The sequence below is a fragment of the Diorhabda carinulata genome, chromosome 1 (assembly GCF_026250575.1).
Source record: "Diorhabda carinulata isolate Delta chromosome 1, icDioCari1.1, whole genome shotgun sequence".
Taxonomy (NCBI): Eukaryota; Metazoa; Arthropoda; class Insecta; order Coleoptera; family Chrysomelidae; genus Diorhabda; species Diorhabda carinulata.
The window spans coordinates 26,727,177-26,754,408 of NC_079460.1; the positions used below are offsets into that span (position 1 = coordinate 26,727,177).

The 27,232-nt window shown below is 30.7% G+C and overlaps 1 protein-coding gene across 2 annotated transcripts in view; it reads right to left on the bottom strand.

Annotated features, from left to right (window-relative positions):
* LOC130890691 (arginine kinase 1) overlaps positions 1-27,232 on the bottom strand; it is a 41,259-nt gene that overhangs the window by 3,116 nt on the left and 10,911 nt on the right. The window contains exon 1 of one of the 2 annotated variants that reach the window (XM_057794913.1): positions 5,233-5,310. The exons of the other annotated variant lie outside the window; for it this stretch is intronic. Coding sequence (XP_057650896.1) covers positions 5,233-5,285 — 53 coding nt within the window. The 5' untranslated portion in view covers positions 5,286-5,310. Of the gene's footprint in view, positions 1-5,232; positions 5,311-27,232 lie in introns of those variants that run through there. 2 annotated transcript variants of the gene reach the window in all.

Consider the following 27,232-nt stretch of genomic DNA (forward strand, 5'->3'; position numbering starts at 1 on the left):
GTTCAGATTAGAGCTTCTGAACGATGAGGATTACAGGAGGATCATTGTTCAGCCTTTTGCTGTCCTGTATCAGTGTCTGAGTACTTTGTCATAAGATATCACAAATCTAATTCGAAGTTAGACGTCTATTGCTGTTTTATTCAATTTTCTTCGAAGCTTATTGCTTTAAAACAATATAGATTATATAAAAAAAAACGATAAATAATGTTACGAAAACCGTTCCTGACTAAAAGGCTAATACGAATAGGAATTAATAAATTCATTTTTCTGATCTTCATTTATTGTTAAAAACACTTATTGTTTCAATTTGTGATAATTAATCATTTGTTACTATGAACTAAATATTAAATGTTAACAAGATGATTATTACATGAAACATTGTGAGTTCCACTTCATTTAGGTCATGTTAAATTGTCGACCTTGGAATGTTGTTAGAAATAATTAAAGTACCGGATGGGCAAGTAAAACCGGCCGTGGTCCATATCTCAGGAACAAATCATATTACAGCTTCAGGAAAAAGAAAATTTAAACAAAAGAGGCCTCCAGAGACACATGGAAATCATTTTCAGAATTTTAGATCAGCTACTAGAGTGCGATCAGCGTATTTGAGAATATAAATTTAAGAAAACAGAATTTTTTGAAATTTACCCAATCAAGTGGCACTTTAGATACGATAATCGAATTCTTCAACAAATTCTGCGCATTTTTCATTCCATAAAATTTAGACTATCTTTTCAAATAAAAGGCGGGGGAGAGTGGAAACCTTATTATGAAAAAATGACTGTAAGCTCGGTTCTGCTGAGCTGATTTTTATAACGACCCCAGTTATATATTAGGCTCCTCTATACGTTTCTGCTTTATGTCGGTTCTAATACGGGATACTCTGTATAAATTTGAGTATTATTTGCAAACAAGGGAATGATCATAAAACTAAAAATAAACAATATTCCAATTTTTTAAAGTTTGATAAAAGTTTCTTAATTAAGACCTGTACAGTTTGTGTCCTATACCTAACCAGAGTAGAAACAGTCGAAGGTAATCGTTCCGCAAACTAAATTTGTATTGAAACATGAATTGTACTACAATTCCAACTGTCTTTGCAAAGTTAAATTCTTAACACCCAAATATTTACTATACAATGCGCTTGAGCAATTCTCAAACGATGGTCAAGTGAATAGAAAAATTCAACCAGTAGATCGACGTCTTGATCAGAGACGCTCAAGACTGGCCCAATAGAATTTGGTAGCCATTTCATTTTAATACGAGGAATTTATATATTAAATTTTAGATGACCTAAGTACCATCCGAAAAAGAATTATCAGAAACAGTGCAATTTCAGAAACTTACACATCTCACACAACTCGTAATCATTCTATGTAAGTACTGTGCCCTTAAACGACTTTGATGCAAGAAGCAAATCCAAGAAAATCAGTTCAGGGATGTTCACATTCTAAAGCTACATATAGTAATACATCAATTTGTTCAAAAATGATTTTACAGCCTTGGTGATTTATTTAGCGTATTAAAAAATATTCAATTGTCATGCTAGTTAGGTCGTTAGATGTTTCTGAAGACATCGATATTTTTATAATGAACAGATATAGCTGACATCATTATTTCATTTCGTGCAAAGCAAGAAAATTAAATACAAGTGTACCGCGCCCGCTAAAAATTGCGAACAAATTATAAAAAATGTATATATTACATTGCATATATAGTATAGTATATATAGTACTTCTAAAAGTGATAAATAAAGTAGGTACAAGTCTTCAAGTAGATAAATTACGAAGTTCGAATGAGGGTGATTATGAAACATTATAAATACAGGTTTTTCTATCAGATAACATCACATTTTTTAGAAAATTTTCATTTATTTGAAGATTTTATAATAACTTAATGACACCAATTTATCAAAAAACATTATGAAGCCTAGCACAAACGAGCTATAAGCTATACACTACAATTTAGGAGGAACTTAATAGAATATAAATTGGAAGAAAAACAGTCAATATTCAGAATATACAAATGAAATAGGATTATATACTCGTATTTATAGTAAGAAATCCAGAAACAGCAGTAAGTATCTGAGAACTATAATGACAGCTGACTAGAAAACAGAGGCATTAATAACACCTAGGCACATTAAATCAACAACATTGTACTACATTAAATAAGACAATAATGGGACGTAGAGATTTTAACGCAGTATCAGTAACAGAAACAGAAAATTAATAACCAGTAATAAGAAAACTCCTTCGCCATTATTTCAACTGTGGCGACTCCTCCATATTCTAAAATTTTAATTTATTTGCATTCAATGAACAACTAAAGCTATAACAACAAAAAAGGAACAATATAAGAAGTTCCGAAGTGGCTCGATGTATACGAAACAGTATGGGACCGGCTTCTATTTCCAACAGCTCCAGAGATATTTTTCAACGTTGTGTTGAATCATTTTGGTTCAGTTTGGTATAAATATTGTACTTTTTTGATATTTTGATTTAAATTATTCAATAATAATAGTATAAAGTGATTAATTTTCTAGAGGCTAAATCCGAAATTTCTACATTCTCTAATATGTTACCATATGTTTAAATTAAAATGGAATCATAATGCAATTGCTTTGAAACTTTGAAACACCCGTCTTATATGTTGAGAATTTATTATCTTTCTATAAAAAGTGAACAACTTGGATTACCATGGATGTCTAAACTGTCGTTTTCTTGTTTACACCCAAGCAAAATGAGCGAGAAGCATAATAAATTGAATGGAAGTGGCAAATACACCTGATACGAGTAACCCGAATACCATAAATAAAAAACTTTTGCCACTGCACTGTAAGATGTTTATATAAAAAGAAGAAATTTCCCCATTTTATGAAAAATTCATTCATTACTGAAATTTATTTTTCTTGTATTTGCCTCAATTTCAAGAATTTTTCAATTTTTATGATTAAATGTTTGTTTTTTTATATCTCATGGTTATTAATGTATTTTTACTTTTTTATAATATTGATGACTTATTATTCCATTTTATAAATACTGAGATGTCTGTATATGTACATAGCTTTACAATTATTACAAGCAACTTGATATATAGTATTACTTCTTTTATTTAGTTAGTTTGGGTGTTGAATATTTTGTTAATGTATTATGCTATTTATGACTTATACTAATATATATTCATTTAAATAATTTGAGAGTTGTTAAGAATAATCTTGTACATCTTCATAAGGTAGGTAATCTATTGATTGATATATTCACGCAAGTTGTCAATGTCAAATTATATTTTGATAAAGTGCGAAAAAATTGGTAAGAAATTACAATTCGGAGGTCTATAATCAATTTTCTGAATCATATATCTGTTTTCTATTGGTCATCAAATGAATAAATTATCGTAATTTTAGATCTAATTCACTGGAAAAATATAATAAAAATATAAACACATCTGACACATTGAATATTGAAAACCCATTTGGAATCAAAGGAACAAATTTTATTCTATTGTTTTAAGATTTTTTATAGTTTAATAGTTTTGTGATTTCATTGTTAGTTGATGCTAGTTCAGTTCATAGGTACAGAAAAAAGAGAACCAATATTATTCAAAAATGTGCTGTATGTATCTACACATTTAAATTACTTAGAATATTATTATTGATATTATTTATATTGATATACCATCTACCATATGAAAATCGTACCCAATACAATTTTTTCTATCTATACAAAGGTTTTCTATTCCCAAATGGCATATTTCAAATTTTTTTATACGTAAAAAACAATTATCCATTCAAATTATTTATTGTTAACATGAAAGTCAGTTAATAGAATATCTGTCTATGTAAACAGTGTTACAATAATTACAAAAATATAGCATTCTTTCTTTTTTTGTTGGTTAAGATTTTAGATTTTATATTGATTTTTACTTTATCTTTTGTTTTTTAATTGATTATAGTATCTGTTTTTCCTTTTCTTGAATATGTAACTCATTATTTTTTCGAGATAATTATTTCCTCTTAATGCAGTTTTGAATTTTTCAATAGAGCTGTATCTAAATTCGGTATCAGATTGTTTGACAGCCTCATCAGCCACACTGATCTTTTTGAAAAATATGAATTATCTTGGAGATCTAGTTGGTTTTCTATATCATTGTGTTTCAATGATACTTTTGATTCCATATAGTATGACATCAACAATATTTTTGTAATAAGAATCGAATATTTGTCTTCTATTTCCAAACTCATTTTTTGGAGAGCAGTAAACAATCATCCCTATAATGAATATTTTTAAATTTAAAAATACTAAAGTTTGCTTTGGCTTCATTTTCGTAAGCAAACCATCAAAAATATAATTATAAATTATTATATAATATATTATAAATTATTTATAATATAATTATAAATTATATTTTTTGTATGTTCTAAGATCTACACATAATTTTATATATTCAATACCAGAACTACTATATCGTAATAGAGTTTTTCACCTATCATTGATAACGTTGATTATAAGTATTTCTAATAAATAACTTTGTGTACAACAAGTTGAGCCATAATTCGAAGGAAATATAACGATTGCTAGTTATCAAGATACAATTAGATTTTCGGAAAATATTTGAACAAAAATATGTCAAAGCATTATAATTTTCCATAAATTTGGAAAGTATTGGTTTTGTATATTTTTTTCAGTCGACAACTATCCAAGGATTAGTTGTTTCTTTTATTAATTGGATTTCAGCAAGTAAATATATCCACATTAAAAAGAAAAACGATATTTTCTTTAAAATTGAGTTATTGAAAAGGAACAATAACAAAGTAACAGTATGAAAATCACAAACAAAAACAAAAAGTGAAGGTTCCGCTTAAATAAGTGAAATAAACATGCACATGTAATAAGCAAAGCTATTTGTATAATATTATAAAGGTGTATGTAGATTGTGTGATTGTATTTGAAAGTGAAACACCTTTTCGCTATAAAGTATAGTAGACAGAGCGTTAAAAACCCCTTGGACTTGTTTATAACTGATTAGTATTTCACATGTGCAAAAATTCCGGCAAATATGATAAGTGTATCGAGCCAATTATAGAGTGAAAATAATAAAATATTGCGTACTTTTGAGCTGATAGTAGACATTTACATTCACAAAAAGCGGTCGACACATTCCAGGCTCACCCATTATCGTGCTATTAACCCATGCATATTGACATCAACAGGATATGTATTTTGTACAAACCCGGTATCGTCCTGTTTTTCTTTTTTACTTTCCTTGGATGCACAACCACCCATCTTTGAATCTAGTATCTAGCTAAATGAAAAAACACTTTAACAGTACGTTTGAGTGATTGGAGGGACTTTTCGGCATGAGTGTTTTAGGTGACGCCCTGCCGCTTGTTCTTTAGACCTACTGTATAGCCTTTCTTGTCTTCTATTATCCCTCGTGGCGTCTTCACAAACCTATACTCTATTCCCGACTTCCTGGTCTAATGACACTCCACCTACTGACTATCTTGCTACCGCGCCGCTACTCGAGTGCTCAATTTTCTGGTACAGGGGCGCAGTTTTCACGCCATAATCGATATTCGACTCATTTTGAACGTGTCTCTAACTCTTATGACTCACTAGCACATCTGCCGGCCTTTCCGCGAGAATACATTTGAAGAATCTCGATTTTAGAAATTTCAATACATTACTTGAATTGTACATTGAAATGGGTTATGGGTAGCTTAAGCCAACTTACCTATATGTATAACAAGGTGTTAAATGAACTTTTAAAATCAAATTACATAAATCCATATTATTATGTATATAATATATATAATGTATACATTTATCAAAACGTCTCATGAATAATAGTATTCAATTTTCTCTTTAATTCCTGATTTGAGAAAATAAGAGAGGTTTCAATTGAGAACAAATTTAAATGTTCATGAGAAAAACCTTATTCGGGCACTATGAGTTTCATCCTATTCCACATTTAATTCAATAATCATTCACATTATCAAAATGAGGATGTTATTAAAATTTGAAAATTAATAGAACAATCTGTACTATTGAACATTGAAACGTTTTTTTCTGCAAAAAGGGAAAAACTTTGGCAGAGAAAACTGATTTATAAACGTGGCATATTAGATAAAATCAACTATATTTAGGGAGTCGAAATGAAAGCACGATTGTTAGACAGTGAATATAATTTAGTATACAACTACTAAAATAGTTGATTCTACAAAAAGGCAAACAAATTTAAGAAAAGAAAGCTGCCAGTTAAATCCGAGTTAAAGACAAGATCGTGAGATGATGTATATTACACTGCACTAGAAAACTTTTCTATAAAAAAGGCAACAAATTTTGTTGTAGAGATATTATGTGTTTTTTATCATCTTTGACAGAATTAATTCTAGTTTACGTTACCGAGATTAAAAACAAGATCGCAGACAAGTCTGTTGAGAAACAAATTCACGATAAACCATTATATCATTGGTTATGTTACCCATTTTTAAAGTTAATCGATTGAAAATAAAAATTTATAAACTGCCCAATACAACTGGACAAATATGACTCCGCGTTAGATATATCGAAAAATTTGTTCAGATTTTTCTAGCCCCATACCTACTTTCATGACAAACTTTGTTTTATTATTTCTATGTACAAATTATTTCATGTTTCTCTTTTTAATCAAATATTTAGTGCGTCTTGCAAATCAATATTTTTATATATTGAATATAAGTTAGTGATATATTATAATTAGAATATAAATGAATTTGAAAGAAAATATTGGAATAATCCCCCATTGGCTCATAGTAGTACAAAACTATGGAAATAGTTGTGGATGCAATTACATATTACAAAGTTAAGCCAGGGGCAAACTTTGTTCAGTTCAAATTAAGTTTCTTATGTAAAGTCATTAAACAAAAATCACACTTTAATTTATTTTTGCCAGAATAGGTTTGCTTTGAATTATGTAAGTCCGTGAAGAGACTAGTGAGTAAGATTATTAAGTATATATGTAGATATATCTACACTTGAACTCCTGTTACTGACAAAATTGAGCAACTTATAACTTGGTCAGATAACTGCTCTTCCCAAAACTGCAACTCAAATTATAATGTGTAATATTTGGATATTCGAATTAAAACCAAATCTGAAAGTGATTAATCAAGTTTCTGGCAAAGAGATGCATACACTTTGAAGCCGATCATTCGGTAATTGAACGAAAACGAAGATAAATTCCTCAGTCACTCATAGTCACACCTTAGGATTTGCGGCAGGTGGGGGGATTATGCAGTGTCAGAAATCAGTTTACAGTAGTCAATATGGAAGTAGAGAGGCTCAAGAACTCTAAAAAATTGGGAGAGAGTCATACTGCACCTTTTGTTGTGAAAAAGAAATTCAATGAACTTGAAGATTACTTATATCAATAATAGTTCAATTTCAAGTCAGAGAAGACAGTTCAGTGAATTATCTTTAGAACAAACGAAATACTCAAACTATTTTTCAAACCTTAAACACAAGATACAATGACACCTTGCTGATTTCTATAAAAAAATATAGTCATCTACAAAAATGTTATCTTGCATAATACCTAAATTTATTGTATTTTGAAATGCTTTTTTATTTTTGATTGATTTTTTATGTTTAATGAATAGTTTTGTGTTGACAATATTTTTCCCATTTTTCGACAGTTCGTTTCATGCATCTTAGTTTATATATTAGTGTATAAAATAATAATAGAAAATAATCACTTTCGAATAAAAACGATAAAAAAATATGCTTCAGGACTTGTCAATTTCAATTGTTAAGTTTAATTTCAATGCTGATGGACTTGGCTTAATGACTTTTTTTTCTAAAAAAAAACTTTTAAGTTCAGTTTTCTTCACAAAAAAAATTCTCGTTCTACAAAAATTAATTTCTTGACACAAATTTAGGAATCGATATTCTACCTTGCATTGTTATTGAGCTGTAGAAAATCTTTAAATTGCTCTCCTGAATATTTAGCATTTCGACTTAATATACCTGCTTTACCTCTAGTATACAGGTATATAACGAAATTCTAGCTAACATTAAAATAAAGTCATAATAATAAAAAATATACTGCATGGTAATTTCTAATATGTGAAATTTTTTGAGAAAAAATTATATTTAATCATGGGTATGGTTAAATTAAAATGTGAATTTTATCATGAAAATAGAATTTGAGTCAAAATAATTTTCTGAACATATTTTTCTAATAATTATTTTCGATTCCTCTGCCGCTCAGCAAATAATCAATAATTGGTTGATTCGTAGTATGGAAAGGGAATTATAAAATATAAAATATAAATTTTTAATTTTAGTTTATGAGTTACACAATCCTGTACGACTACGTGAAAATTCAAATCTGAATTCCTTGCAATAACAAAAAAATGTGGGTGTCTACATTTTACATGTATGTGAAATTAGAAACGTTGGATAGAATAAATTTATATTTATGAAGAGTTTCTGATGCCGTATACTGAGCAAAAAGAGGATGAAGAAAAAAGAGAAGGAAAAAATTGCTTTATTAATTTTCTTCTAAATTAGAATTATAGTTGAATTTGAAGCCCCAGAACACTATTCTCTATTCCTAATATCTATCTATAGAGGATATAATTCAGCGCAGTAGGTCTAAAGAGCTATAAGAAAGTGATAAAATAAGTTTAAATAAGTTTTGTATCATTTGTAGCTTACTAAAGATTTATTTATTTATAGTCTTTTTAATTATCAAAGCGTTTACAGTTATTTATATTTATATCTCATACATATATAGTTTGTCTCTGCTGGTTTACTTGGATTCTCAAATATCTGTACATTTTTTTTATTAATAAAGTGCATAAGAATAAAATTACTTTAAGGTTGTGTTTTTGATCATCATGACATGAAAACAATGGAATAACGATAACGTTGTTAACTAGGATAAAGTTTCAAACAAAACTGTATAATGAAGGTCAAGAAATGTGTTGGATAGGTTGCAAAAATAGTAGTCTGCATAAGTATCATGGAAGAAAGAGTTATAAAATTGCATGTAGGAAGCGAAAATTGAGGTCCTAAAGAATCTGGATATGTAGAGAGAAAAACGTAAACTAATTAGGGGAAGAAAATATTCAACGAACATAGAAAATGGCTAAGAATTGAATCTGGAACTTTATATGCAGAGCAAAAATTTAAAACTCATGTGAAATGAGAATGAAAATAGTTCAAAAGTAAAAACACAAATGAACAAACTACGGATTTATATACTATCACAATTTACACAATCTGCGTACCGATATAATCAGAGGAAGGGACAGCCGGATACAAAAAAACATGAACAAAAGAAAAACTGAAGACAATTAATATCCTCAAATTATTTTAGGTGCCACCAGGAGAGACAGACTACGTAACGATGATGAGAGTGAGAGAAATTAAATAGTCCAGTAAAGAAATAGAAAAAAAATGGATGGTAGGTACTGTAGAAGGGCTGTTGAAAAAATCAATGGAAAGACAAAGAGGAAGAGTATTGATAGAATTCTAAAAAGTAGAGGTATGGAGGAAGAAAATTGGAGTAAATAGGTAAACGACAAAAAGGAATGGATTCAAATTAACATAGAGTTTGGTTTGATAATAATTCATTAAATAAAATTATGAGATAATAAAAATAAATTTACCTAAATTTGTGATAGCCTGGAGAGCTTCAAATATGCACACCTTCAACTTGTATGAAGTAGTTAAATATTGAAAATGATATAATATCACACCCATAATTCAATATTATCAGATACTCATCTCCATTTCAATTTGTCGATTCAAAGCGATAAAGGTTCAATTAAGTGATAAGATGTATCTTAGTAGATTACATTCGTAATAATAAAAGATCAAATTACAAACCTAGCAACAAAACTTTTACATAATTCTATTAATTTCAAAATAAGCAATTCAATAAGATATTTGAAAATATATTTATTTTTCATATATTCCAAGTTTCTCGATCTTTTAAATTCTGTTACATTATTATTTTTAAGATAAATTGAAAACTTGATTTATAAATTGAAAAATGGAATTGAATAAATTTTAATTCTCATGCGATAACCCTTGTGAGAAGATTTTAAATCTCTAAGATTTTCCAAATTATAGATATAGGTGCCAAATCAAAAATTCCGTAATCAAGCAATTGAATAAAAATTCAATGAAATCACGTACTTGAAAAAAATGTATGTATTCAACACATCGATATAATAAAAGGAGAGAAGAGTCGGATACTTGCAAAGAAAGATGATGCAAAAAATAAAAATTGAAGAAATTACTTGAGCATCACTAATTCTTCTTGCAAGAATTCCAAACATTGTACTCCATTGAAAGTTTCGTCAAATAATGCTGGTCTTTTAACTTAATTTCTTTCAATTCTGTCCAATTATTTTTTCTAAAACCATTCTGATTCTCATCCGTCCAATATCGACAATTTTTTTATTCACCTCATAAAATAACATAATTGTAGATTGATCAAAAAACAGAATGATTTCTGCTAGAATATTAATGTATATACTCTATCCATAAATTTCTTACAAAACTACTTCAACTGGGATTATTTTCCAGTAATTATTAGATGATTTATCAGGATGCGTAACTTAACGTGTGTATTCTTACTCTATCCAAGCATTGCAATCTTGTACATTTCAGTTATATAAATCTATTGCATAATTTTTTCAAAAGAAGTAGCTTTGATAATCATATATATTTCTCAGCTACGAAACATTTGTTAATTTATTTAAAACCATATCAACCATTTTTCTGTTTGACATCGGTTTAAATAGATTTCTGTTTTTTCATAAAACGATAATTTAGTCCACATATCGATATTTACGTGACATTTTTTAGTTTGATTTATCTTGGCCGAATAATCCGCCGTGCAGAAATATTATTATTATCCATGTGATACTCCAATTCTGCGGTGTCGAAAACGGCTCTTATGAGGGAATACAATTCGAGATAGGAGTACAATGTAATTGATAAATAATTTCACTTTATGATATAAAATAATTTTGAGTTGAATAAATATGTTATATATTATCCGTTTTCCTGAAATAACAATGAATCAATACGAATTGAAAAAACACGTACGTTTAGAAATGATGTACCCAGGTAAATTTGTTACATCACTGCTATGTCAGGTCAACTTGTAACAGTTTCCATGACCGTGAAATGCTAAATCAATAACAAGCTGGAACTTCAGAATAGAATGAATCAGGATAACTCAATTTATACTTCACATGACTAGTTTTCGTAAAGATTTTACTGTTGCAGTATTCAATACCCTTAAGCAACATTCTTATTTTAGTATTGATTTAAACTTGTTAACTACATTGGCTGATAAAATCTCAATTTGGCCATAAGTACGTAATTGCTGTTTTGGTGAATAATTAGTTTTATAAAGGAAAGGTTGGTATAAATATAAAGATTTTTTGTATCTACACGTTACAATCAACCAAATTTATATTCAATATTTTACATCAGTATGCATTCAGCCCAGTGGCCAGCATTCGGTTAACCCCGTCCTAAGCGGCCAAAAGCACAGCATAGCTCTGGCAAGGTTATAACGTCCGTATTTTGGGATACGTACAGTATTATTTCCAGCAGTTCCGATTATAAAACCAAACTATACCGTCTTAAAAGTAACGAAAAAAGGTCATTTTCACAAAGACAACGCACTGCGTCACGAGCAATGATGAAAAAATATATAAATTCATTTTTTTAGTGCTTCCCTTCCACCCTATTTTCGTATTTCAGATTGAGCTCTCCACCTATTCATAGATTTTAGATATCCGAAAAAAATTTTACCTCGAACCCTATCTTTGGAAGGCACTATATTGATGGATATAATAAAATTCGATTTAAACCTATGATTATTTCAAAGATCTAGGAACTTATTGGAATTATATCATAAATTCCTTAGTAGTAATAGACTTAATATTTTTTTCAATCACACTCAGTTTGACTGATCCAATAATAAAGACGACAGCTATATTCAAGTTCTTTTATCAGAGCTAAAAACAGATCTAGTGTATTACTGTGCCAGAATCCTTTATCTTGACATTTCATAGTTTTTTGTTTTATAATTTATAATATATTCTATATTTGGTTACAATTATTATATACAAGATGTATGACTGGTGTATGTAGAAGTAATACGAGGGTTGTTATTTAAATTTTCAGTTTTGGATGCACTGACTCTTTCTCATTGGCACTTACATTTTCGGAGCAAACTTTTTATTTCTTACCGTAACCGCAACTCCCGCATTTGGTCATTTGAGAGCGATTCATGTTGATTGCAGTAAAAATGAAATATACCCCAGCAACTTTTTTTAAAACTTTTGACAAAGTGCATCAATGACCTCGATAATTATATTGAAATGAAGCCCGATCCTACGGCGTTACAAACAAATTGGTTTAATAAATTCATACGTCCGATGTTCAGTTCAAGACGAAATCCATGAAGGAGACCATAGTTGTGTCTGAAAACATCTATGCTATGCATGAACTGATTAAAGATCGTCAGGTGACATACCGTGAAAGTGAGGCATATAACTAGCATGAATAAGATTCTACATTATTATTTGGCCGGAAAAAAATGTTTTCGTTGGATCCTTCACGTCACCATTGCTCAAAAGAAGTATGGGGTCGACTGGTGCATTGAAATTGAAAAATTTGAAAAGGTGCATCAAAGACTGTGTATAACATTTGCTCAGTTGACGAATCTATGCATATATATCCAAAACAAAACTGTTTCTCAATACAAGCCAAATCCAACAAAATATGTTCGCAGCAGAAGTAAATGTTTGCCAATTTCTTTAGAGTTACAAGTCATGTGATAACAGTGACGTTAGAGCCATGTAATTCGGTAAACTCCTACACAAACATTGATTTGTCATAAAGAAATTCGGACACCCTCAAAGAAGAAGCGAATTATTTTTCATCATGAACTAGGTGTAATTTTCCACATTTTATTGAAAATATTTTGAAAAAATTGAAAGTTTCGATCATAAATACTTTTTTTTTGTTGTTGGATCAGAAATATGAATAACAATCTTCCTATTAATATGTTCCGAGAAACTTCACGCCAGGGATTAGAAGAAAAAAAATTAATAAGAACAAAGAATTTTTTGTTGGTCTTGCTATGAAGATATTTCAGAATATGCCCATTATAATATACTTAAAAGACAGAAATGTATAAAATGAGAGTTTTCTTAATTTAGATCAGTATAAACACAACAATTGTTGCAACATTTTATGAACACAACTATATCTATCTTTGAGAAGCTAATTTCAAAAATATCCGTAAACAGTTTGTCTACAGTTAAATCTGTTCAAAATAAAATTGATGGTAGTCATAATAGAATATAATACCTAGAAAACTTTATATTTTCGACGTGACATGAAATTTACATTCACATTATGTAACAAGCGCACAATATTTTTTATTGAAAATTTGTAAAGATAATCATTATCAAAACTTGTCAAACGTAGGTGAGGATTTTTTATTCAAAAAAATAATGCATCTCTTAAAGTAGTAATATCCAATTTCTGTATCCATCAGTTTGAAAATCTCTCCAAGTGTCTATTTCTCGGAACTCAATTAGACAATTTATGAGTTGTCTACTTTAACCATTTAGTAAGTTGGAATATGAATCAGCTTCCTTTATTCATAATGTAACAATTTCATAATTGAAATAGGGAGAATTTACTACTGTCATTTATAAGTTACATAACTGAGATGTCTATTTAAATTCCGAAAAATTTTCATTAAAAGGACAATCAAACTTAGAGCAGGTGGAATACATAGCCAAAACTCTGCCTTTGCAAAATAAAACTAGTAAATTCACACTGAATGTTCAAGCTACAAACTATTAAGTATAGTTTAAAACTAAACTTCTGAAAATAAGATACTTGCGCTATTTCGGAGGCTCGAAAATGTTGCAAAATTTGCTTTATACTAAAACCTATAGTTATTGATTTTAACAGCATTTATGCTTTACACCAAATTTAAAGCATGGGCGAAAACTTGTACAAAAAATTTTGTCTACCTTATTGAGCTTAGGTCAAGACCTTCGGCTAGATATACACTTCACGAAAGTATGAACCGACTGAAATTTTCCGCGCGCTGTGTGGAAGAGAGCTTTTGAGTATTCCCACCATTCTGACGTTGATTATATTGGTCCAATAGGATTATTATACGTATTTAAACCGCGTTTAAAAATTAAAATCTCGATTTGAAGACGAAATATGTACTGTACTCTCTCTGATCCAGTTATAGAATTGCATGAAAATAATGTCAGCATCGATTCACAATTATCGAGATAATATAAATCTCAATAATTTTCCCATACTAAAATCATTCAAATGATATTTTTGAGTTAAAAAAATTTTTTGTGTAATAGTCATAATACAGATTAAAACAATGAACAATTCATGAAATGAAATCGGACAATGCCAAGAAATTTGTTTATGAATCTATATAATGCGATGAATCGCCATAATGTTCAAAGAACTTGAATTCGAGAGGTTTTAGAAGATAATAAAAATTTTCTAGGTTGTTTTTGGAAACTTTTCGGGTTTTCAATAGTTTCTCAATAGGTAGCTGATAAATATTCATAAATATCTCTGAATTACAATGGTTATAGTAACTCTATTTTCCCATTCTCATAAATAGAAGATACGTAGTGAGAGACATCTAACATCCGTAGTTAGTTTGTGTATAATAATTAATCCTGACAGAAAGGTGAGAGCCCAACCAGCACAAGGAATACTTCTATCGACATTGTTCTACATGTTAATCTTCAGAGCATTTCTCTATTCTGCACTTTCTCTTTTCTTTATTTCCACATACTCTCACTGAAGAGGTCAGCCCAGAGAGAACATATCAAAAGCTTAGGTAGCTATACTGAAATGTACCAAGTTCCACTGAAATTGAGACAGAATCACCCCTTTGAGCCAACCAGGTACTCTTTATACTAACTTGTTGTGAACATCCTAATACTAAGTGTAGAGCAATAAGTCGGGTAAGATTATTATTATTGAAAAATCCCTCCTATATCTATAACTATAACAATGGCTTTATTTTGATATAGTCTTGAAACCCATGACAATTCAACATAAATCAATTAGCCAGATAAAGAAAAGCGTGTTACGCAATTCATTATTCAAGTCTATAAAATACCTTGAATATTGATACCTAAATAACTCATAAATTTTAGAATATATTGCGGAGTACACTAAAACAATTGATAACATTATCAGTTATTTGTCAGGTACTTATATAAGAATTGATAATTGAAAGACAATCGGTACTGATTCCAAGGTACACTGAATATCGTGAAAAATAAACTCACTTCTTAGTTATAATTTGGAGATTTCCATAACAGTATAAATAAACGCTAATACCATGAATGAAAATTATCAGTAAATATCGATTTTTAATTCTATACATATTCTCACTAACTTTTTCACCAGGAAAATTATAAAATCAGAGAATTGTCTACAAAAAGTATTTCAAAGAAATTGCTGGTACTTTTTAATTGAATTATATCTGTAATATAAGATAAGATAATAATCAATATTTATTGATCATAAAATTATCTTTCAAAATAATCACAGAAGCTTCCAATAAAATCAACTGATTGAATATATTAAATTTCTGAAATCTAATTCAAAAATTTCTTCTTCAAAAATACCATTATAACTCAAGAAGAAGAAATGACTAGAAAGTCTTGGAACACCCTGTATATGTGCTCACTAATTAAAGAAAATAATATATATTGACACCTATTACTTCGAATTTCAACTATTCTAAATTATTGTTTGCCTCTCCTCAAAGGAGAAAACAACTACTGTTCTGACTATCACCACGAAGAATATTGGATTACATCTCGGAAAAACATAATCCCTATTTCGCCATTAGGGTTACGAATTTCGGGAATTCATCGTCATGTTCTTCGGAGGAGATGTAATTCAATATTCTTTGTGGTAATGGTCAGGAAAGTAGTTTTCTTCTTTAAGGAACAGCAAACCATAATTCGATTCATTGAAATTAGAAATAATAGGTGTCAGTGGATGTATATAATTTCAATTACTGAGCATGCCTCAAATATCATCTAATAATTTAATTGGCTCAACAACAAATACCAAGAGACAAAAGTGTGATATATATATATATATATATATATATATATATATATATATATATATAAGGAAGACAGAATGGCAACGATTTCTCTATCCTCCGAGGTCGGTTCTGTGCATTCTCAAGCATGCGCGGTATAGATAAAGTGTCTCGAATGAGAGAGAAAATTAATATTGTCGGCACCGTAACGTAGCGACGTTTTTTCCCATACCAACTGTCCATAGATTATTACATATATGAGTCTAAGAGCATTATAAAATTAAATTGTTGAACACGTCATTATATAGTAAGAAATACATGTAATTGTTTATATATGCCGCCGTTTAGTGTAGATACTTGTTATGTTTTGATGTTTAGTTTCTGTTTTGTTCTTTGATTGTTTATAGTATTTATTAATCTTTTTCTTGAACATATAACTCTATACCAATAACTTATACCAATAACTTATATACCAATAACTTATACAATAACTAATCCCGAGCTGTTTCCTCCAAGAAAGTCCCGCATCCAAATGTATACCAAGATGTTTGACTTTCTCCCTTTTCATGTTCGGTTGTTGTAACGGAGGAACAGTTTTCTCATCTGTTTGTGAAGGTCACGTATTTTATGGTGTGTGTAGGTGTGCAATAAATTGATGCTACTGCAAGATTGTACTCTTCCGCAATTATACTGGTAACCTGCAGTTATTTGTCAAATGGACGGAAGAGCAAAGGATAACTCGTAAGGGTTGTTCTTGCTTATCTTTAGAAAATATCGAAGCCGTACAAGGCTATCCATTCGAAATTGCTAAGCATTTTGAGGGTAAACGAAGGGGTCGGTATAAAATTATTTGTGAAAGTGTATGCGTTTGTGCAGGTAATTTACAAGAATAACATATCCAAGAAGGCATATATATTCAATGAATTGAAGAAAACGGAAATTGTGTAATTTACGCTTGTATGACATCAAAGAATAATAAAAGCATATCACTTTTTATTGTCCGACCTTCCAAGAGAGTAAAGGGTCGACGTGTACTGTTGGCAACAGTGAAGGATTAAGTTATGTGGGTTTAGTGAAGCAGTATTTATCATTGAGCCCTCAAAAAGTACAAACTAAGTTTTCTTACGTCTCAGTATTAATATAATCACAATTAATACACATTATCTTAAATTGGATCAATCTGCGAAATATACGGGACGATTTACGTTCACTTCCATTATGGCAAATTGTAATGAAATTAGATGATGAACCTCGTCAGCTACGGCAACTATTTACGCTGAAGGGAATTTTATCAATATGAAGAATGTTTGAAACATCATTGCCATTAGTGATAATGTAACCTGACGGTTATTTCCTTTCTTATACATTGAAACAAATAATTATAAATCAATTGCATTCATTCAATTCTCAGATATTATTGAGCTCCTAGGTCTTTGAATAAAGAAGACAAAGGACATTTGCTACGCTCTGTGTTCACCTTTAATATTTAAAGTGACGTAGTTATATTTTTTAGAGAATTTCACTTTCACATTTGTAACCATCGCCTTGATTATCTCCTCAAAGAATAGGAAGATACATATTCATGTAATTTGGAGATTAATTTCCCTTTTTATAGGTTTGTGGGTACGATTTTTTTTTATTTTGCAAAAAGAGATATAAGCAATAGATTCATTGTTTTTTTTATTTTTAACACAAGTGGTACCAATTTTGAAATTCACTTCTTCATATTTTGTGAATATCTTTAGAGTTTTAGCTATTTCCTAGAAGTTCACTAAATGGTGTGCCAAAATGATTTTGTAGACTTTTCAATGTAGAACCATTTCATTTTAGCGACAAGAGTGAAACGCAAATAAATCCAATTTTGCAACGTTTTATAAAATATTTTTATTTTCACAATTACTAAAACTAATTCCGTTTTAATGACATCATCCAGATTAATATGGTGCAGGTATAGTAAAAAAAAATTTCATGGATTTAACATGAATAAACTAAGCTTGGTAAAGCCACTACTTACCGCAAGTTGGATTTGAATCATAAAAAATGAATGACTCTGGTTTCAACTAAGATCAAGCGATATAGTATTTTCCAACTACTTCATTATTGTACATGGTTGACTCAGTAACTGTATGTTAATCCAAATAATAACACTACTAAATTGTAATTTTATTGTTGATAGTTATGCACAAATTATTGATGTGTCGGATTATCTATAGAATAGATAAAATTTAGAAATACCATTAGCTCTGGTGTCTCTTAGAACACTTGAACACTTGAACAGCAAGTAATGTTGATTGGAAAGTTGTAGTAATCTATTGATTCAAACAATACGTTGGATTTAAACCCATCATAATATTAGCTCACCTTTTTACTTTAAAATTCTTTTTTTATAGACTGCGCTTTATACACATAGTGGAATTTCCAATTAGGCGTATGGAATAAAGTTTATGAAACACTCGATATTCAGCGTATTTGCTCAATACAAAATTCTTCTATCTAACGTCGGATGGTTTACGTAATATGAAAAATTACTGTTCGATCTGACACTTTTTATTTCTCTGCATAACAGAAACGTAAACATTTTGCTTCATACAATTTCATTTTGTTCATTTTAGAAAATTATTTTGTGGATGGAGTATTTCTTGATTTATAATATGATTTCAAACTCATATTAAAAAATTTGTCAGATTTCTGAAATGTATTACCCTGTTATAATAAAATAAGAACTGCTCTGAGTTTCGTTGACAACACGTGAAGAATTAAGCTTTTAATAAACAAGAAATTTGTAACAAATTCAAATCCAAATACGAATTGATTTGGAAAAATGCTGAAACTTGTAAATAAGGATTTCCAATCGCAATTTTTTATGTACAATAATAATGTATACAAGATGTCTCAATTTATAAATATGATGTCACTGTCATTATCAAATAATTGCATTTATTATTTCGATCAAGCAGATGCCTAGAATATTGTCTTCTGCCTTTTTGATAATATCCTAAAGGCGGTTTGATCATTTTCTGAGGTGAAGCTTGTGTAGGCTTTTTCCTGATGACTCATTCTCTAAACATGTGTATACAAGTTATCGAAGTATGAATACGTGACATTTTCAAATTTGATTTTTATTGTAACTACGAAATAATAAAAATTTGATATCTGGCTGTACATACAACATTACACAGAATATAAAAATAACCATCGAAATAAGAGTGTTGCCAACAAAATCAATGTCATATCCGTGAATAGAGATGCCCTATATTATTATATATTATACAAAATATATTATACAAAAGTCACAATTGAAAATAGTGATCAACGGGTCCCATATTCGAATAAGTTATTATTATTGTATTAAGGAAATTTCAGCTGATCTCAAAGCATCTCTCTGTATAGAGTTTCACTAGCTTAAAGTTCAGAAAGAACGTTAATTCTCATATAATTTGATAATACTCCATAATTAAATAAATCTATCATTCAATTCCTTTATTAGCAAAACAAAATAAAGAACAAAAAACAATACAATGCTTGGAATACTACAAATAATAAAGAAATCACAAGAAGGTTATTAAGGCATGAGTTTTGTAAATAACAACAACAACGTATATTGATCAAAATTGAAAATCTTCAAATCTTTCTGAATCTAAATAACTCTTCTTTTAAACTGACATGTCTTTCATAATTAACTATTTGTAGATATTTAAAAATAACAAGTAGAGTTACTTAATCAAAAACTCATCGCTACAATTGAAAAGAAACTGAATTTAACGAAAATTACTATTCAATTTTCTACCTTAATTCTGTAGAAGCGTTAAGTTCGTTTGAGTATATAACTGTTTTTTCATCATCTTCGCCTTCACTACTTACTTCGTCTTCTTCCTCTTCTTCTTCTTCTTCATATTCTATTTCTTCAAAAGCTTCTGTACGCAAAGGATGGGGAGACGGAGATCTAGGAGGTTTTGGTGGGGGTTCTAAATTAGGTCCTTCTGGAGCTTTAACAGTTCTGTTCTGTTCTGTCTGTGTTTTTAATGGCCCTTTAGTATTAACTAGTTCTATTTTTTCAGTCCTTATAGGGTCCGTATAAGTTAAAGGCTCACGGGAATCAAAGGATCTAGTTGCTTCATTTGTGGCTAATATATTCCCTGCTGTGTTATCCAATGAAGACGTACAGTTAGGTTCGCGAACGGATTTCGGATTTGATTGAGTTAAAGATGAAGTTTGAGGTGATTTGGGAGTAACAGGTCGGTTGATTGTTGTATCGGTAATAGGTATTCTTGATGCAGTTTCTTTTGGTTGCTTTTTAGAGAATTCTTTCCAAATGACATCTCTGTGATATGAAAACAAAAAAATAAATAAAAAAAAACAATAAATTTAGGAATATTTTGTACAAGTAAAAATTATCATGGAATAAAAAGGTTATCTATCACTATCTATAGAAAAACAAATTGTGAAATCATATATTAGTCGGTAATATATTTGTTAATGTATACTTCTAGACAGGTAATATGAAATTAAGTAAACATGACTGTATATTTCTATGGGACCAAATAAGTTTTGATTATTTTTAGTATTTAGTATTGTGTACAAAATATTCCTTAAAAGGAATAAATTTAAAAAAAAAGTGTTTAACAATGTATTGAATTCATTTCATGAAATCAGTTTTATGATTAGGAACCTCTATTCTATATATATATATATATATATATATATATATATATATATATATAGAATCTACTTTTCCTGTAACATATATATGCTATATATGCTATTAACAACAGCGACCAAGGATTCAGTAAGTGTTGACATTTCAATAATTAGTTGCAGTTTGTTATAAAATTTCATTAATAACCCAGTAAACGAAGTAGATCAAACTTGTAAAGTTATCTACCTAATGTGTGTCGTGATTCTCCGAATTTGAGGTTAGGTTAGGTTGGGTTAGGAGTTTATGCTTTTTTTATTTGTTTTTTATTTATTTTTTTTATTTTTTTTTATTTATTTATTAGGAAGACTGTTTTTATTTACAGAAAGTCAACTATCACTAATTCAAGGTAGTAAGAGTATAATTTCATTAGATATAGTCAACTCTGACTTTCTTGTTGATTAAAATATCACTGTTTCCATTTAATCAACTTTTCCTGAAAATATCAGTAAGAATCGACTTTACCAAGGCCTAATCGGTTTTCCCATTGCAAAAAGTCTTTTACTTTTACTAACTCAAGGCAGTAAGAGTATACTTTCCCTAGGTCTAGTCAACTCTGTTTAGTAAATGTTTTTGAAAATTTATCACTTTTCCCTTTTAATCAACTTTTACTAAAAAGTACATATATAAATATCACAAATCGCCAAAGTTTTCTTTTGAATTCAAAACATTGTCAGACATGGAAAGTAATTGAAAATATAAAAATATATCAATCAAACAAAAAAGAAAATTGAAAGTATAAAGTCGAAAAAACACAATTGCTCAGATCCGTATATTCGTTTCAAAGATATTTTTAAACCTATACTCATCAATTATAACTTGTAAGCTAGAAATGATTAACGAAGATAAATTTGAAATATTGGCACAAAGTATTGTATAGTAAATGCCAAAATTTTTAACTATTAAGAAATAATATTGCTTGAAACAGGTTGCCAACATTTTAATTGTATAATAATAACACAAGAGGTTCAAGCACACAGAATAATAATGTTATAAGAAACGGCTCTTTAAAATATTTTACGAAATTTGAACTAGATATAATTTCAATGCAGAATGGGGCAAGTTCCTTAAAGACCATTAAATAATGTATACCAATATATGAAGAATTTAAAACAATATCTAAGACAACAATAATTAAAATTGGTTGACGATAATTTAATTTCTAATAATCACATTTTCTAATGTGTCCAGAAATACTCATAATCAGGCGATCAATAACCTTCTGAGTTTTTCATTCAATGCTATCTGTATTTTATAGAGATAAGTGCTTGAAAAAATTGTTTACAATACCCATTAGCCATAAAAGTTTGATGCTGTAAATTTATTACCGTCTACTTATTTATTAGGTCCTACACATGTTCAGTTGGAGTTTAAAGGGTCCTTAGGTAATGAATCAGATGATCATCCAAATTTTTTTGAACGTTTTGATATGCATTCATATTGTCATTGATGAAGACTAGAGGTCACCTTGAACGAAAATTGATGGCACCCTACATTATAACTCCCAACAGTTCGATGTAACTTCATATAAAAAATCAACGATTACGAGGTTTGACTCCTCTTCTTGTCGCACTTTATCGTTCATCATAGAAACCTAGGCAGAACCAGAATTCATCGTTGAGGACGATAGTGTCATTCTGATTCCAATTTCTTGGCACCACTGAAGTCGATTTTTTCGATGCTCCACAGTTGAAATTAACAGTCATAAATGCTTTTTCTTCCAAGGATACTTCTATGTTCTGGAAAACACTGGGCTGCTCTTGCTCTTTTCGATGACAAGGTAGCGTTACTGGCCTTCTGTTACCTCAGTCACTCGATCTAGCTCTACGTTTTCAGTCTTTTTGATGCTATTCCTGATAACATCTGATAACAGTAAGGCCCTGTCCGCACTGTGATTTTTCACCGCGCGAGTTTTATTCTCGCGATTTATATTCCGTCATCGGAGTGACTTCTAATAGGCACTGTGAATAAAATTTCGTACGTATTTCGCCAGTTCGACATAGTTCCCGACTGAAAAGGTCGTCTAAAATTGATAAAAGAAGAATTTTGATTTACCTGATACTACGGCGACGTAACAGACGTATCAAAAGATGTCATGAACATTTGATTCATCCACGGCCTTGAGACCCATGAATGGATTCTTTTACATACAATATCAAGAGATACGAAAATACAGTAAAAATTATTTCAGATATTACAGAATGGATCAAACTTGTCCCCATACAGGAGATCTCCTGTGCATTAGAGTGATTAATTGCTCTATATCAATGTCATCATCTTCTGGTATTTCCTGCGCTCTTGACGATAGGGCGGGAGACGAAGCACATGACATCTTGCCATTTACACAACTTTATACAGCACAAAATATTCGCGCGGAAATAAATCCGCACCGCATCACGTTCAATTTGTATAAAGTCACAGATTTTTTTCCGCGAATTATTTACCGCCAATGCGGCTACTCCTATAGTATTGAAAGTGTTACAAAATAGCGATAAAAAATTCATACGGTGGAAAATCGCTGTGTGGACTGATCCTAACCATATGCCAGTTTATTCTTTAGATAATTTCTTGAAATTCAGCCGAGCTTCCAACATACAAACAATTTCACCCCTCTTGTACTAATTGCCTACACTTTGCATGCCTTCGTACTTTAAACAATTCTTGTAGTACAACGTTCAAAAACAAATTTTAATTTTTTATCAAGACATTTGATGAACATTATAAAACAAGTATCCTGCCGCATCTGACATTTTCTATTCGTAATAAATTAAAAACGTACTGAATATATTTTTATGCTATTTTAACTCATAGTGATTCATGAAAAAGGCTTAAGTACATAATTTGCAATGATTTAGTTAATTAGTTTGAGATATGAAGATGTTGAGAGTGTCGATAAATTAGCGCTCCGCCTGGATACTTTCGTCGAAAACGCTGCCTAATCCCTTTGAGATGTAACAAACAATACATGGTGGGATATACATCAATTTTTAAAGGATATAATAATACCAATTCAATAACTGGGAAGTTATTGAGACGAAGTCTTTATTAAAATTAATCAACTTTAGTTGTTAGTTACTCTAAGAATTTAATACACATTATTATCTCACACCATATAATTAGGAATATCGAAAAAACTTAACATGGGTGTATCATCGGACTCGCTTAATGCGACGTGAAACTTGTAGACAAAATATTATGTTCCATATATATTCGTAGAAAAAACATCTATATCCATAGGCATAATACTATGAGAGCGAAACCAATACAGTTCACAAGTTCACTTCTTAAAAAATATAGTGTTATGTAGTTGTATTTTACTGGTCTTTACTCATAGTTATCAAAATTGAGTCTTGGATATTTGCATTCAACTGAACTCTAAATTGAGTATTCAAATCATCCTTTATATGCATTAAAAAAAATCAAAACTTAAAAGTAGAAAATGTCAATTGAAATTTGGACTGGAAAAATTATTGAATGAAAAATGCCTCTTTACAAAATAAAGAAATATTGATTAATGAACAATAATGATAAAGGTAGGTAGTTTATAATTTTTGATATTGAAAATCAATCTGATAATATTTTTATTGATACAAATAATTTTTTTACAATATATTTGTCGCTATGGGAAAATTATAACGGCAAATATAAGATATTAGTCATCTTCAGTGCATTATTTGTACAGTCATGTGCAATATTTGATAGATATTTAAACAAAAAATTATCGATGATTTTATGATTTTATATTATTATTGCATTATTAGAATCAATCCTTAGATCCTTAATAACATAGATTATTATGTATATGCGATTTATCACGTATATTGAATAACAACCTAATGACGTTAGTTAAAATCTTTGACATTTGTTTGGCTTATCATGTCGTCGGCATTGTACAAAACAACTGTGTGCATAATATTATATCATAAAGAAGATTGCACGTTCATGGAACTGGAAATTTATATGGAAGATAAAATCAATAATAATATATTCTAATTTCCAAAAGTATTTATAATGAAAAGCAAAGGAATAGCCAAAACATCTACTGACTGTAAACGAAAATCATACATATCGACCATAACAAGCAATAACATATTGCGGTCTTTATCAAAATATAATTTGACATTGAAAATTTTCATAATTATATTAATCAATAGATCACCTACAATATGAATATATTTGTGTGGAGTTTCTGGTCTACCATCAGACGTCTCCGCTGGAGGTGGATAGGGTAACACTTTTCAGACCTCTCAGACCGAAACCGGCATCACTAAGTGATGTCTGTTCCCCAGACGGGCGATCTCATGGTCAGCGTCTATTCTCTTGAAGATGTCGTGTTCAGGGATCTTTTCATTCCAACAACTGGTTAGGAAGTAGAAGATGTAGTTGGAAAAGACCTGTCAATTGCTGCAAGTGAGGTGAAAGTGAAAGCGTTACAGAAGCTGACAAACTGATTCGGAAGCAACATATTAAAATTGGCTGGGTAAGCTGCAGAATCCGAGAACAGGTGATTATCAATAGATGCGATAGGTGCCATGACTACGGGAATGTAGGGGGCCAGATAGGAGCAATACTTGCTTTAAATATGGGAAAGTAGATCGAAGGATGGAAGGACTGTTAGCCTCCAGTTCGATGCTTCCTATGTGCTAAATAATCTGGCACATGTTGTGGAAATAGTATTGTGATGTCTCCAACGACGTCCCAGGAAAAGCATGCAGGAATCTAAAATATATGTTTCACAAGCAAATGTAAACGGTCAAGAGTCAAGTAGCCAGTAATCTACTCGAGAAGCTAGTTCGTGTGAACATAGCAGCACAACAACGGTTTGGGTCCCTCACTCTCGCATTGCATTTGTGAGCAGACATTGTAGACATTCTGGCCTCGTTTGGATTAAGTACAGTGGTATGTCCTTTTTCAGGTGCTTTCTTACACCTATCGAATGCATTTGGGAAATTCGGGCGAAGATATATGGATATGGGAAACGCGATATTGAGTACGCCAGGCTATGTCTTGGTTGCTGGGAACTTTAACGCACAAGCAGTAGAATGAAGATTACACCATCCTAATTCTCGAGCCAAGTATATTATGGACATGGTTTCCAGAAGAGGACTATCAGTTCTCAATGTTAGGAATACCCCAACGTTGCGGCGGACAAGATATACCCATTCGATAGATATAGATATACCCTTATATTTTCAATGGCATCTAAGGCACTGATGTATCGTGTGAAGGTATGACACATGGTCAAGGATTTCAGCACTAGCAACCACCAATACATACTTTAAGTAAATTAAAGAGAAAGCTCCACTTGAGAGAGAATCTATAGGTTTCCGAAGTTGAAATGTGAATATAGTAGACATCAATAGAGTCGCAGCTGAAATGAGGAGAGAGATTGTGATGCAACGAGAAAATGCGACCATTATGTGGAATATGTATTTACTGATATAACGATTACTCATGTTACTTCGGCTTGTGAAGCTTCCGAAAACTCAGCACAACAAGAGATCTGTTTATTGAGGGAGCGACAATATTAAGAAGCCCGAAGGGTCTGTCACAGGGTGAGACTGATTGCGCTGCGCGCGAGGAATCTACCGGGGGGCAATGCTAGATTGGAAATATAAGGCAGCTAGACGATAGCTTCGTAAAACCATAGCTTGTAGCTGAAAAAAGTTGGATGTATTCAATTCATGCTTGCAAATGGGAATTTTTTGTTCACGTCGGAAAGGGGGCGCCATGTTTTCATCAGCAAGGGTAAGAGCTACACTTTTCGTTGCCATTGTCACATTGACCCTTGTGTCTGATGGATACAACCAGAAAATTGTTGGGATCAATCATAAAATCGAGATGGCAGTCCTCAATAGAGAACGCCGGAGGTCTATCATAGACGCGATACAGGAAGTAGTACAGTCAGTACAGAGAACCAAGAGTTACCAGATAGCCAACATTAATGGACCGGCGACAAATAAGAGGCGATTGCTGATTACCACAGAGCTGTCAATACCTTCGTACGATGCAGAGGTCTGAGCTGAAATCCTGAGAATATAGAAGTATTAAAACAAGCTAGCACAGGTGCAGAGTGGCATTGGAGCAAGCTATAATGGTGATTGCGGAAGTTATTCAGGTGAAACTACTTGCTCTTTTAAAACAATAGTAATGTACCTGAGAAAAGCAGATAAATCTCTTCGAAGTGCGAATTGCAGAAAAGGAAACAACTCGCACGAAGGAACAATTTTTGGGAAAAAGATCAAAGAGGAAGGTGGCCGAAGTGATTAATACCAAGCGTGCAACCACGGATAGAAAGGCACCATGGTGAAGTTTGATATTACCTCACACAATTTGTATTTGACATTGGTATTTTGCGCGATGCTTGCATAGGATGGGCCCGAATGCTCCTACTGC